General features: G+C 43.2%; 1 protein-coding gene across 3 annotated transcripts in view; it reads left to right on the plus strand.

Moving 5' to 3' along the window:
- The window catches only part of UBE3C (ubiquitin protein ligase E3C), a 121,292-nt gene that overhangs the window by 35,921 nt on the left and 70,703 nt on the right, over window positions 1-14,668 (plus strand). For all 3 annotated transcript variants that reach the window (XM_082845907.1, XM_082845908.1, XM_082845909.1), the window contains exons 6-10: window positions 3,470-3,627; window positions 6,606-6,759; window positions 7,173-7,393; window positions 7,869-8,023; window positions 10,644-10,831. In XM_082845907.1, the coding sequence (XP_082702033.1) occupies window positions 3,470-3,627; window positions 6,606-6,759; window positions 7,173-7,393; window positions 7,869-8,023; window positions 10,644-10,831 (876 nt within the window). The remainder of the gene's footprint in view (window positions 1-3,469; window positions 3,628-6,605; window positions 6,760-7,172; window positions 7,394-7,868; window positions 8,024-10,643; window positions 10,832-14,668) is intronic.

Raw genomic sequence — 14,668 nt, forward strand, 5'->3', positions numbered from 1 at the left:
CATTGGATCTTCTTTGCTGTGCACGCGGGCTTTCTCTAGTTGCGGCGAGCGGGGGTGGGGGGGTACTCTTTGTTGTGGTGTGCGGGCTTCTCATTGCGCTGGCTTCTCTCATTGTGGAGCACAGGATCTAGGCGCGCGGACTTCAGTTGTTGTGGCTCGCGGGCTCTAGAGCACAGGCTCAGCAGTTGTGACGCACGGGCTTAGTTGCTCCGTGGCATGTGGGATCTTCCTGGACCAGGGCTCGAACCTGTGTTCCCTGCATTGGCAGGCGGATTCTTAACCCCTGCACCACCAGGGAAGCCCTGGAAGGTACTTTCTTTAGGACTTGGGCTTTCATGCTGAGAGAGGAGAGAAGCCAAAGGAGAGTTCTGAGCCAAGGGTGACATGACTGGAATTTTCTTTCTTCCCTGACTCTTATAATGTTTTTATTATGAAATTTTCAAACATAAAAGAGTAGAAAAGTGGCACAGTAAGTGGTCATCCGCCTGCCATCCAGAGTCGACTGTTTTTAACATTGTTGACCACTGTTAACATTTGCTGAATCATTTCCAAGTAACATAGTGACTTCCCACTCCCAAAATACTTAAGTGGCCATCTCCCCAAAGGACACTCCTGCAAACAAGAGTTTCATTAGTACACCTTTAAAAATGGTTGAGAGTAATATTAACTGTCACTAGGGCAACCAGTCTAGTTTGACAATCCCAGTAATAGCAGCCCTTGTACTTAGAGATGACTCAGGTTGGTCTAATACTACGTCCATTTTCAGATTTCTCTTGTTTTCAAATTACATTGAATAGCTGTTTTTCTTTCTTTCTTCTTTTTAAAAAATAAACTCTAATTGACCACACATAACCTTGGATGTCTCTTGAATCTTTTCATCTGGAATAGCCCCTGCCACCCTGCATCTCCAATTTATGTTTTTCTAGAACGTTCTCAGTAGTGTGCTGCAGAGACGGGGATCCGTAAGAGACAGCAGTGGTCCATTCCAGAAATGATGGTTTCTTGGGCCATGGTGATCGCAGTGGGAGTGTCATGAAGTTGGTTGGAAACTAGAGTGCACAGGATTTACAGACTGGATGTGGGGTTTCAGAAAATAAAGCCAAGGATGCATACCAGCTTTTGGTTTGAGCATTTAGAAGGATGAAGTCGTTTTAAACACTAAGGAACATAAACACGCATGAGATTAAATGAATTGTGTAGAAAGAGAACCAGAGACTGGTCCCTGGGGTCCCCTGACATCAGGATGCTGTGGGGAAGAGGGGGAGCTGGTGATGGAGGAGGAGAGTCCAGGGCCCTGGCATCCAAGTAGGGCAAGCACGGGGGAGGGGGGAGGGGGGCGGTCAGGAAGTGGCCACCAGCATAAACGGCGTCAGAGAGTTGATCATTGAGTTGGTAATGCTCAGTATTATTTTCCAGGAAAAGTAAAATCAGGATTCCCTGTGAACACGTGTCAGTAATTTTATTTAACTGGTTAATTAAGGAGGGAACCGAGATGTTACAACTGATTCAAATAAGGATTTGCCTTAGGGAATTTATATTCTCTGGCAGAAGCCTTTTGCATTGCCAGGAACAGGAATAATTTGTGTCGCTCTGTATGGGAAACATTTGCATTCCTGTCAGTTTTCTACAAGTTAGCTTCTGTCTCTACGGAGTTGTAGATGAGCCTGGTGGAAGGCGAGGATGGAGGGTAACACAGTGAGCGAGCTGGGCTGGCCACCAGTCTTTTCTGCCCATTTCACAGTCTGGCGGTTTTCCCTGCCGTAGCACCGTTGGTCACCTTGATGAGAGCAGCGGTGGGGAAGGGCCGGTTGGCTCGGGCTTAAGAGGAATTGTGAATGGTGAAGAGCTCTGCACAGGGGCAGGGACGTGGGCCAGGAGTGGGTGAGGCAGTGGCGTCTGGAGACTAAGGTGGGAAACCTGAGAGTGCGCTTATCCAGGATCCAGGTGGGAGGGGAAATGGGCGCCGGGGAAGGGGTTGCTGGAGCTCCGCGGAATGAGGGCCAGGCGGGTGCGGCCTGGGTGGGCACAGACAGTGTTCTTGGGTTTTCAAGAAACAAAGGGCCCACTTAAAAGGTGGAGCACTTTTGAAAAGCAGGCACACAATGAACAATAAGCACTTGAAAAGGTTCTCAACATCGTAAATAATCACAGATGCAAATTCAGGTCACAGTAAAGTTCAGTAATGCAGCCGTTAGCTTGGCTAAACCTTGAAAAAGGGTTAATACCAAGCGTTACCGGTGCGGAGCAGCTGGGACTCTCACATACTGCCCTTCACACTGGACGGTTTCTTGTCAAGTTAAATACTGTCCGGCTACCATGTGACCCAGTGGTTCCTCGCCTAGGAATTTACCCAAGAGAAATGAGACAGGTCCACACACGCTATCCTTGAACGTTCATACAGCTTTATTTATAACGAGAAAAGTCTGGAAACGACTCATGTCCATCAGCATATGAATGCATAACCAAAACATGGTCTTCCCATGCTGTGGAATGCTACTAGCAGTAAAAGGTCCGTGTTTTTAACATGTTGGATGAATCTCAGAAGGATGCCGAGTGAGGAATCTAGACATTAATGTGTACATACCGTACGGTTCCTCGTGTATAGAATAGTAGAAAATGCAGACTAGTCTATGTGACAGAAGAACTGGGTTGGGGTGGGGGAGTTGGAGGGAGGAAGTTACTGGAGAGGGCCAAGAGGAAGCGGTGGATGGATGTGTTGTGTCCTCACTGTGGGGTAATGTCGGAGCTCATTGCGTTGCATACTTTAAATGAGTGCAGGTTATCATGTGTAAATTGTGTCTCTATAAAGCTGATTCTAAGAAAAGAGGGAGGGGGGTTATATGTTTACATATAGCTCTTTGTTGTACAGCAGAAACTAACACATCATTGTAAAGCAATTATACTCCAATAAAGATGTAAAAAAAAAAGACATTCTCTGTTTTTAAGTAAGACTTAGTTTTGTGACAGCTAAGCCTTCCTTTCTGCCTGTAATTCTCATAGTAAGAAGGGAGTCTTTAGTCAAAATGCTAGATGACTTAGGATCAGAAATATACTAAGTGTTCTTCTTGGGGGACATTGTGGGCATGGAAAGTCTCGCAGACACTTGTGGAAAGATGCTTATCTGAGTTGTATTAGATGTAGCTTAGGTCAGTGGATCATGCCCTTCCCACACGGCATTGGTGGCCTTTGATTTTCCTTGTCTGTTCCTCCCTCTGATGGTGCATTCTTCCTCTCTAAACCAGGCGCCATCATTCTATTTGGCACATGATAAGGACTCAAAACAAGCGTCAGTGACACGATGCTTGGTTATTTCCTGTCTGTCTTGGAGTCGCGTCTGTTTTCAGGGATATTGTAGTGCTAGAACAGAACGGCTCGAACACTTACGTAGCGAAGAGAAGAATTTGACGAAACTTGCGGTGACACTTGCCATCTAGTAAGTATGTGAATACTTTTTTTTTCGTTTTTACAGGTTACTGCAGAACTGTAATGATGACAGTTTGAATGTTGCACTTCCAATGAGAATGCTTGAGGTGTTTTCCTCTGAGAACACCTATCTGCCTGTTTTACAAGATGCTGGCTACGTGGTGTCCGTGATTGAACAAATTTTGCACTACATGATTCAGAATGGTAAGTCGGCGCTATAAGAACTGGGGCTGGCGTGGTCGTGAGCAGTCGGCACCAGCCAGGGCACCTCTGGGGGCGGGAAGCGTTGTGTGAATCACAGATTCTAACGTCTGTCCTCGTCTCTACCCACCCTCAGAATTTGGAAATGTGCCTTATATCTTTACCGCACTTTTCCTGTTGCTTGAAAATGAAGTAAGTTAGTGTCTGCTGTCGGAAGTTGTTCCAGGTGCTCTGGGCCCGCAGTGCAGGCCTGGCTGCCCTGGCTGAGTGCCGCGGCCCGGGTGGTGGGCACAGTCATGCCGCAAACACAGTGCCACACCGACCTGGGAAGAGCCTGTCCCAGGAATCACAGTAGTTCAGTAGAGGAGGGGAAGGCGCTCAGTTTATTTGAATTTGCTTATTAACTCGGTGACACACGTCTTAAAGTGACTGCATTCTGTCAGGTGTGATAACCTAGATCTGAAACTCCTCTGAGAACGTGTTAGTGTTGCCGGCAGAAAGACCATGAAGTGCATATGATTTTTAAAACTTCTATGATAATTAAGTAACATAAAGTAAAAAATTTGATTCCCAGGGAATTCCCTGGTGGCCTAGTGGTTAGGACTCTGTGCTTTCACTGTCGTGGGCCCTGATTCAGTCCGTGGTTGGGGAACTGAGGTCCCACAAGCCGCGTGGCGTGGCCAGCAAGGACAACAACAAAAATCTGACTCCCGGTGTTCTCACAGGTGGAAAAATCAGATGCTGCAGGGCTCCTGGACTTCCGGAGCATTAACGTTAGAATGGGTATGTTATGAGTCGTAAAAGGAGCTATAGGGTGTTCTAGAAAGCAACAGTGACTGATAAAAACATAAATAATTTTGCTTTTGTTTTTTTTGAAATGGACTAATCTGTTGACTGGTTAAATCTAGCTAATTTAATTCTCAGGATTAAAACTAGAAATTAAATTCTTATACATCCAACCTTACTGTTTGGTTTAGGTTTAAAAAATAAAGAAACCCTACTTAGTTCATTGAAAAATTAGGGAAACTACTGAGTTAATTAAAAGTAAATTGAAATTTGTGGAATTTGATCTTCTAAAAAGCAAATTAATGGGCTTCCCTGGTGGCACAGTGGTTGAGAGTCCACCTGCCGATGCAGGGGACACGGGTTCGAGCCTTGGTCTGGGAAGATCCCACATGCTGTGGAGCAGCTGGGCCCGTGAGCCACAACTACTGAGCCTGCGCGTCTGGAGCCTGTGCTCCGCAACAAGAGAGGCCACGATAGTGAGAGACCCACGCACCACGATGAAGAGTGGTCCCCGCTTGCCACAACTTGAGAAAGCCCTCGCACAGAAACGAAGACCCAACACAGAAAAAATAAATAAAATAAATTACTAAAGTCCTACCCCCAACATCTTTAAAAAAAAAAAAAAGACTAAGCATTCAGTGAGAATTTTTACCCTTCTTGCTTTCAAAAGTGTAAAGATGATAACTAAGAAATATGCGTTATTTTAAAATGTGTCTTGAACTAGGAGATGCTTCAGAATCTTAACAGAAGGTGCTGCTTCCAGTGTCTGTGGTGTAGCCGTGTTTCATCTTTTTTGATAAATTACTTCCTGACATTACTAGTCTGTAATGTTTTAGCATCGTGTTCATTTACTAGTTCATGTTATTGTGCACTGTATGTTGACTTAACATGAAGCTTTTTAACAATTGCAACTAAACTACTTAATGCTCTGTTCATGCTGTCAATCTACACATGTTTGTGTTAATATATTAATAATACGCTACTTTAAAATTTTTTCTTGATGTATTTACGTCTTTTCAGTTTTATAGCGGAAGAGCTTTCAGGCTTTCTTGTTGCGCGTCGCTGGTGATCAGTGTGTGTGAGGTTAGAGCTGGGGTGGTGGCAGAGCAGGTCTGGGGACCCGTGCGGAGACTCTCCGTTCAGCGACCGAACGTCGGGTGCAGAACTGGAGGGAGCAAACCAAGCAGGTGGAGAGCGTGTTAGCGTGAGCTTACAGTAACGGGATGCTTGCAGACTACGCCCGAAGATGCTCTTACTGCCGTGCACGAAGGGGGCACACGCTTCTATAGGACTGCGTGACCTGAGTTGTTAGTGGCGGCAGAGTTATGTTCACCGTACCCCTAGAAAGCCCATCAGCAGCTTTGAAAGGCCATGCCAGGTGTTTCTGCTTCATAGAGGTCGTCTTTAAAACATGTGAATCCCTCGGTGCCCACATTGTGGTCACCAGAGGCATCCTTTCCTTTAAAAGGGATTTAAGAGTCCCTGGTCCTGATTGGGAGATGGGAGGGTGAGACTGGGCCATCTTGTCCCATCAGGAAGCAGAGATGCTCACCTGACTGCAGCCCATCAGCAGTACGATGATGATCACGAGTATCAGCAAGGAGAACAGCTGCGACGGGTGCAAGTCTACCCCAGGGTTAAAGTCCTGGGTTCAACGTGATATTGTTCAAAAAACCACAGAACGACTTAATTACTTGAAGGATGCTTAAGAGACATTTAAAAGATCACAATGTATGGGATTTACTTGGATCCTGATGCAGGCAAACTAGTTAAATAAAATTTATAATATGAGTCAATTGGAGACTTGAACACTGATAGGTATTTGTGGTATTGAAGAATTATTACTAATTTATTTTAGCTGTGACAATGGTAGTTTTAAGAAAAATAAAGTCCTTTGATGATATACCGAGATAATTATATCTTGGATTTGCTTCCAGATGAGTGGAGGCATAGATGACTGGCTGTAGTTGATAATTGTTGGTGCTGGGTAGTGGGTACGTGGACTTTATGCATCACTTCAAGCTACATGGGTACCTAAAGGTTTTCTTAATGAAAACTTGAAGAAAAATTAGCTTGAAGTTGTACCTGTGGAGATGTGTAAAAAGCATTTAAAAATTGACAAGTTTTTTTTCCCCTCCTTATAAGAAAAGGTATGAATTGATACAAATTATAAATATGTTTTTCTTTTCTTTTAGGGTATTATAGATCTCTCTATTTGTTAATTAACAGCAAACTTCCATCAAGTATTGAATATTCTGATTTATCTCGAGTTCCTATAGCAAAAATATTGCTAGAGAATGTTTTAAAACCATTGCACTTTACTTACAACTCCTGTCCAGAAGGTGCAAGGTGAGAATGGAATCAATTTATTGATTTTGTAATTTCACAAGATCGTATGTATCCAACAATAACTTTGACATAGGATGCCCTGTTAAATATAGACTTGAAAGTCAAATTTTTGCTTTATTAGTATGACTCAGTTTAAAGAAAAATGTACTTTTTCTGTCTGTCCTGCACCCTAAGATAAATTTATAATTCTGATGACCTGGTTATTTTCTTGCTTTCTAGTAGCTATCAAAAGTTAGCAAAAACACGGCCGAGTTTTTTTTATAGGAAAGACACAACATGAAGTTCAGGGTAATCTAGTTGATACTGAAAGCTTAACATTATCAGGAAGGTATTTTGTGACCAGTGATTTGAATCAATGATTTTGTGAACAGTGTGTTTTGGTTTTATTAAAAGCTTCCATTTTTCTTTTTAAGGCAACAAGTTTTCACAGCCTTCACGAAGGAGGTCCTGGCAGCCCCCTTCACGGAGCAGGTCTTCCACTTTGTCATTCCTGCCTTGGCCGACGTGCAGACCGTCTTCCCCTATGAGCCCTTCCTGAATGCACTGTTGTCCATAGAGGGTCCACGCTCCAAGACCAGTGGTGGAGCGCCGTGGCTCTTCTACTTTGTTTTAACTGTTGGTGAAAATTATTTGGGTATGAAATGCAAGATGTGTCTTACGCGAACTCACGTGGAGGTGGTATTAGCGCGTAAGAGCAGGGGGTGTGGTGGCGGGTGTCCCGTTGTCGAGGTGGCCTCTGGGGTAGGGATTTCTGGAAGGGTGTATTTGCTGAAGGACTGTGGCCTGGGCAGTGTCCCTGGGGAAGGTTTCCAGGCACAATGAAAATGTCTGCTTTAAATACATATTATAAGGCCACACAGATTAAGAAGAATTTTTGAGTTGAACGGGAGAACTCCTGGGAGTGCGGGGATGTTTTCCCCATTCATGCTAAACTGCTCGTGTGCCTATTGTAGAATTTTGGTATCTTCCTCTAGTATATTTTAATGCACACATCTATATAAGTCCTGGTCAGAAGTGCCTCCCTGAGTACAGGAAAAATGTGAACCTGAGTCTTCCAGTTTCTTTTTGATCCCTTTTAATTAACGGTTGTAACTGATTGTTTTACAAAGGGACCCTGTCTGAGGAGGGACTGCTAGTGTATTTGAGCGTCCTCCAGACCCTCCTTTCTCGGTTGCCGGTTTCACCTGCCAACACAAGCTGTCAGGATTCAGCCAGTGACTCTGAAGATGAGAGTGGAGAGACAGACACGCAGACAAGTGCTCCAGTAAGCTCCCGGGTCCTGTGCGTCCGAGCCCAGCTTCATGTGACGTCGGAAGTCAAAAGCTTGTGTCCGTCCTTATTTCTAGTTAAATAAGTAATACATCAAGACATTCTTATTGTAAAGCCTTCAGCTGTAGAGATAAGGGCCCCTCACCTACACTGCCATCGTGCCCTTCCCCAGAGAGAGCCGTCCTCGTGATTGGACACGAGCTCTTCCATACCTTTTCCTTACGTCTGTACAAGGTTATGTGGAGACACATGGTTTTGTGTTTGGTTTTTTAATGTAAAATAGGTCATTCTGTATATTAGTTCGATCATTACTAGGACATAGTTCCTAGGAGTGAAATGATTGGGTTAAAGGGTTAAGCTGCTGTAGTTCTCAGGAAGCGCACCTACTGTGTGTCAGGCACTGTTCTACTTTTTCTTTTTGTAAAGAATTTTTAAAAAATAACTTTATTGAGATACACTTCACCATAAAATTCACCCTTTTATTTTTTAAATATATTTTTATTTTTATCCATTTATTTTAAAAAATATTGTTGTTTTTTTTTTTTGGCTGCACGGCATGTGGCATCTTAGTTCCCCAACCGGGAATTGAACCCGTGCCCCCTGCAGTGGAAGTGCAGAGTCCTAACCACTGGGATGCCAGGGAAGTTCCAAAATTATTACCCTTTTAGAGTAATACACAATTCAGTGACTTTTCAGTATAGTAACATAACTGTGCAGCCATCACCACTGTCTAATTTTAGAGCATCTTCATCACTCCACAAAGAAACCCCAAATCCATTAACAGTCAGTCCCTTTCCTCCTCCTCCTCAGCCCCTAAAAGAAAAAATAAGGTTAAGTTTCTTCTTACTTTGTCTTGTGAACAGCACACAACATCTTCTGTCAATTTTCGCAAATTTTATAGATGATAAATACTATGATTGGTTTTTAAATTCATTTTACGAACAGTGTCACATATTATCTCCCACTTCTCACCGAGCGTTGTTTACTGTGCATTTTCAAGGAATAAAAAGCTTTATGTCACTTACACGCACAATTTGTCTGCCACTGACGTCTTTTTCTCTTAATTACACAATGGAAATGGCTTGAGGTGTGGCTGTACTAGGTTTTAGATATATTTTTTTTTTGGTTAGGAAATTTCTCTTTGGTTAATGCCGAGCCGAGTCTAGTCCCAGGAGCCGTACACTTGAGAGTGACTCGTGCTGTGTGGGGTGGGAGCTGGGGGCGTTGAGTGAAAGGGCACAGGGCTCCCTTAGCAGAGACGAAAAAGCCAGAACAGGAGGACGGGGGAAACAGATGAGTGGTTGCCAGGGCTTAGACCAGGACAGGGTTGATTACAAAGAGACAAAACAGAGTTTTGGTGGGTGCTGGAACTCTTGCATCTGTCAAAACTCAGAACTGCACACCAAAAAGTGTGAATTTTATTGTATGGTCAAAAAAAGTGGGATCCTGTAGATGAGATGTAGATAAAACTTCTGTTTTTAGAAGACAGAGAATCTGTGAAATTTAAATTTTATTTGTACGGGCACACCTCATTTTATTGCACTTCTTAGATGATCCATTTCTTACACATTGAAGGTTTTTGGCGGTTGTTTGTTGGCAGGTGATGGTGAGCATTTCTTAGCAATAAGGCATTTTTAAATTAAGGTGTGTACATTGTTTTTTTAAAAGACGTAATGCTATTGCATTATGTATTTAATAGGCTACGACAGTGTAAACATAACTGTCATGTGCACTGGGAAACCAAGAAATTCATGTGAATTACTTCATTTCGACGTTTGCTTTATTGTGGCCTGGAACCAAACCTGCAGTATCTCCCAGGTGTGCCCGTACAAAATGCGATTTGTATCTTGAGTGAAGAGATATATATATATTAGATACATCTCTAATACAGTGTTTTATTTGGTAGATTGTTGTAAGTTACATAAATTATATTCATCCAGGTTTCCAAACAGTACAGTCAGTAACACCCAGTGTTGTATATATAGTCATTTTTATATATTCATATATATGCACATATATGAAAAAAGTATGTATCTTTGGTTAATATCCCAAATAGGTAAACTGCATCGAGTATTAGCTCAGCTTTTAGTCGGTGAGTCAGATATTCTAGGGACGCTAAGCTGTAAAATAACAGGTCTATGTATTTCATTTGATGCTTTTTAAGTTCTTTAATATTCTGACGATTTTGCTTAAACTGTGGTATCTCAGATAATTTAAAATGAAAGTTTTATCAGATGGTAATACATTTTCACACATGTGTGCTTAGTATAATGCAATCTGAAAAATATGAATTAAATTTTTCTTAAATTGTAAGGACTAAACATACTGTCACATTAAAGCACAGACTGAGTGTTCACAGTTCTGTGTTGTCATGCTGGGCAAAATTGGCACCTACCATGGGTAATGACTTTGGGTCTCCAGAGGATTGCAGCTTACTTTCACGGGGGACTTGGTAGAGATATTGATATGTTCGTTGTGATGTGGATAATTTTTAGGTAACGCCTTTCTTATGTTTTCAGTTGAAGGAAAATAAGATTTTACATTATCTTTGTAGTGTTGAGCTGAGTTCTAATAGAACATGGTTAACTCAGACTAACCCATCTGGTGTGTTTTAGGAGGATGGTAGACTGTCAGTACCGTACATAACCGAGGAATGTCTGAAAAAGTTGGATACGAAACAGCAGACCAACACCCTGTTAAACCTGGTCTGGAGGGACTCAGCCAGCGAGGAGGCCTTCACGCTGATGGCGGCCATCTGCCATACACTCATGGTGCAGCACCGAGTCATGGTACCCAAGGCCAGGCAAGTCTCCTGGGCGTGGGTGCCTCGGTCCCCGGCGGGCTCTCCTCCCTCTGCTGGCCATGCGCTCCCTCCAGCCAGTGTCGTGGAAAATGAACGTTTGTTTGTTTTTCTTTTCTAAACCAGCTAATACTGTTTAAGTCCTTTCCCTGGCCTTTGACATGTTAACCAATCCAGGAAGGTCCTCTTGTGTGCTCTCTGGGGTGAGGGGAGCTTAGTCCTGGCCACCCCTTTAAAAAGTCGGACTCGTGCCTGGATGATAGAACCAACGTATTACTTGTCTCTCTAGGCTTTTTCATAGCACCCTTTTGGTCAGAGTGCCCTTGACAGTTTACTTTGGTACCTGAAAAATTTTTGTTGTTCAAAACTTTGAAATGAACTTTTGAGAGGGACAAGAAACATAGGAATTTAAATGTGGCTGATGAATGTGACAGTGACCTTAAACTATTGATATTTTTTTCCTCTATTTGGAGTGATAGTTGAGCAGTTTCCTAGAATTGAACAGAACAATGCTCAGAGGAGCGCAGTGAGCCCGAGTTTAGTGGTTCCACTAGGAACTGAGGGGCCACCCTCTGTGATGCGCGTGGGTGCCTGAGTCCTGTGTGACCGGACAGAGTCCCCTCTGTTTGTAAAATGCTATCCCGTAACATGAAAAGAGCTGTTTCTTTTGCTGGGAAAGCGTTCTTTGAAACGAGCTGTATGCAGGGAGCGCATCACCTGCAGCTGCCTTGTAAACACTAAGGCAGCCGACTAATGAGGTGCTGTCCTCGCTCGCTGGTGTTTATTAGCGTCGGACGCAGCAAGATGCCGGGGAAACTGCAAGCCCGGGGTTAGGCGATTAGCTCTCTGGGGGCTAATTGCGTCAGAGCAGGATGTGAGATCTGAGGATCTTGCAGCTGAACTAGGCCCCTTGCTTTTATTGGAGCACAAAGTCCATTGCTTTGGGTGGTAATGACTGGGTTTGATGCGTCGCTGCCCTGGCCTGGGGTTTACCGGTGAACCGCTTCCAGAAGGTGTTTAGTGGTAAAGGAGCTTTATATGTAGCCTTGATTTTATGAGTACAGCACCTATTTCCTCTAAGAAAGTACTCCAGGAATTTTGTTTATGGCCTAAATATATTAGGTTTTGAGTATTTAGAATGTTTTTCATAGCTCATAAAAGAGCAAATAGGCTTATTTTAACTGTTGTAGATTTTAACTACTTGCAACTTTTTTTAAGGTGTTTAAAAGATGATTAGTAAATTCCTAGGCTGATAACTCACTCTCAACTCTTCCCAGGCTCATATTAGTCCCTCTTATTTTCAGGGTTGGGATTTGAGGTTTTAATTTCTGTTTAACATTGATTGTCAGGATGTATAAAGGAATTTGGAGGCCCTTCCTACATTGATATGGGAAGATTTCTAAGATATATGTTTAAGTAAAAAAAGGAAGATACAGAGCAGTGAATAACCATCTCTTGTGTCTGAAAGGTGGAAAAAGTAAGAATGTGTATTTGCATAAAGAAACTTGGAAGCGTTCACAAGGAATTCATAGAAGCGATTACTCACACGTCTGGTTCTGCTGGGGAGGTTGAGGGAGGAGGAGAGGGTGGACTTTGAACCATGTACTTTTCAGTATGGTTTGAGCTTTGGATTATGTGAATTATTTTAATTTTTAAAAATTAAGCAATGGACTGCCATCTCCTTTTATGAAAGAAAATTTGTAAATCTTACCATTGAACTTGGAAATCTGAATAAATTTTTGGATTAAAAATTCATATTCACTAATTTTAAATATGAATTAATATTAACTGGTTGTATTGTGGGAGGGGAGAAAAAGGCAGGCACTGTCCCAGTATCTAGAGAACTAAGCCTAGAAAGTAGGATATTTAAGTAGACCCTTGAGGACAGCCCGTGGGCAGGCGCTCAGCTTTACCCCTGGCTGACTCGGAATCAGGCTTAGCGGGCAGGACTCTGGATCCGTGCTGTTAGGTAGGAAGTGTTGCCCACGCTGGACGAGGGCCTCACTCGCTGCGCGCTGCCGCCCAGTCCCCTGGGGGCCTCCCGCTGCTGCCAGTGCCCCTGCGCCTGTCTGCCCCTCGTCCTCGTCCCTCTTCTTGAAGCCCTTTTGCTTAAGCCACGGGATTCTCGAGAATTGCCTTGTCGTCACAGGCTTCTCCTTCTCAGTGCTTTCTGTGGCTTCTTCTTTGTCTCTGTTACAGTGTTTCCTAACCCTTAGACTTCTCTTCCTGTTCAGTTCCTCAGTTCCTTTCTGCTCAGTGGATTCTCTGGGTGATCTCGTCCACACAGGCGGCTTCACCTGCTTCCTGGAGCTCCAGACTCCCGTTCAGCCACTGATTAGCAGGGGCCGTCCTCACGCTCCTCTCCTGCTGCCTGAAATTGAACTCAGCATCTTTCCCCTAACCCTGGGGGTCACGCTGGGCCTGCAGTGTCACTTTAAATTAACTAGAATTACATAAAGGTACAAACCCAGTTCCTCAGTCACACCAGCCACATTTCAAGTGCCCAGTAGGCATGTGTGGCCCGTGGCTGCCACGTTGGGTAGCACAGTGTGGACCAGTTCCACCATCACAGGAAGTTCTGGTGGACAGCGTTGCCTGCGAGTTTAGGCTCTCTCCGTAGTTCCCTGTATGCATTGCCACCGTGGTATGTGAGTGCTGCGTACTTTGTGTTGTGTTGCCAGACTGAATTGTCAGAAATGTAACCCACGTTATTTCACCCTCTTGCTTGAATCCCTTTGGCTCACGACAACACTCCCATCTCCTTGCCTGGTGCTGTGCAGTGCCCTCTCCTAATCCAGTGTTTGGTTACCCCTCTGACTCCGTTTCTAGCCATAAAATTAGGGCTTTTTGCCCCAGCCACGCTTCATTACTTTCATTTTCTTGCTATTTTTTATGCCTCCAAGGTATTTCATGCCTCTCTCCTTTTGCCTGTGCTGGTGTCTGTCCAGAGTGCCTCTGCCCTCCTTCTTGTCTTTTCTTGGCCGAATTGTCTCTTAGAGTCATGCACAGGTGATCATCTTTCAGAAACCCTCCTGAGTTTATATCCTGAGATTTCGCCTGTAATTACAGCTTCTAGTGAAATTTTCATTTTACGGTAGGTACTCCCTTAAAAGTTGATTTTAAGGAGTTTGGGTTTACACTTCAGGTGGGTGGATGAGCTGTTCTTTGGGGCTTGGCTCTTCTGTTCATTAACATCTAGAGACTTTGAAATGGAACTTTAAAGGTAGTGTTTTAAGGATCAGAAAGGTTGGTGTTACAATTTTCCTCTAGTTCTCTTGCTCATACCTCATATGGTAAGCCATCAGAATCAGTTTTATTGTATCAGGTGCTTGATTTTTCTACCAAAAATTAATAGAATGAGCCAGCTTAATTGTGTCTTGTGTTATTAATCATTGTGATTTGGACAGTTGTGTGCCCTGGGAGCGTATAGCCGCTTCCTCATCTGTTTTCTAAGCACTATTAAGTAAATGTGATAATGAGTACCCCCTTACCTCTTTGTTTGTAAGTTCATATCTTTACTCATTTGAGATAGAATGATTGTGCACATGACTTCAGCGGAGAAAAATGCAAATTTGTGTTACATGGGTATTCCAGGAGTACTACATACTGTTCATGTTTTTGTAAACAAATTTTTATAGTATTTTAGAAAAAATACTAAGAATGTACCTACAGAGAAACTATTATTATTATTTTTGCCTATGGTTTCATGCTTGCTTTTATTATCAGTGATATTTTTGTTATAAACAATAGATTTAAGCAGCTATTGCTATAATTTGCATTCTTAGGAAAGTCAGATAAAATTTGTGAGCTTTTTGACATTTCAACACAATGACTTTATTA

Source organism: Leucopleurus acutus (assembly GCF_964270905.1).
Source record: "Leucopleurus acutus genome assembly, chromosome: 9".
NCBI lineage: Eukaryota > Metazoa > Chordata > Mammalia > Artiodactyla > Delphinidae > Leucopleurus > Leucopleurus acutus.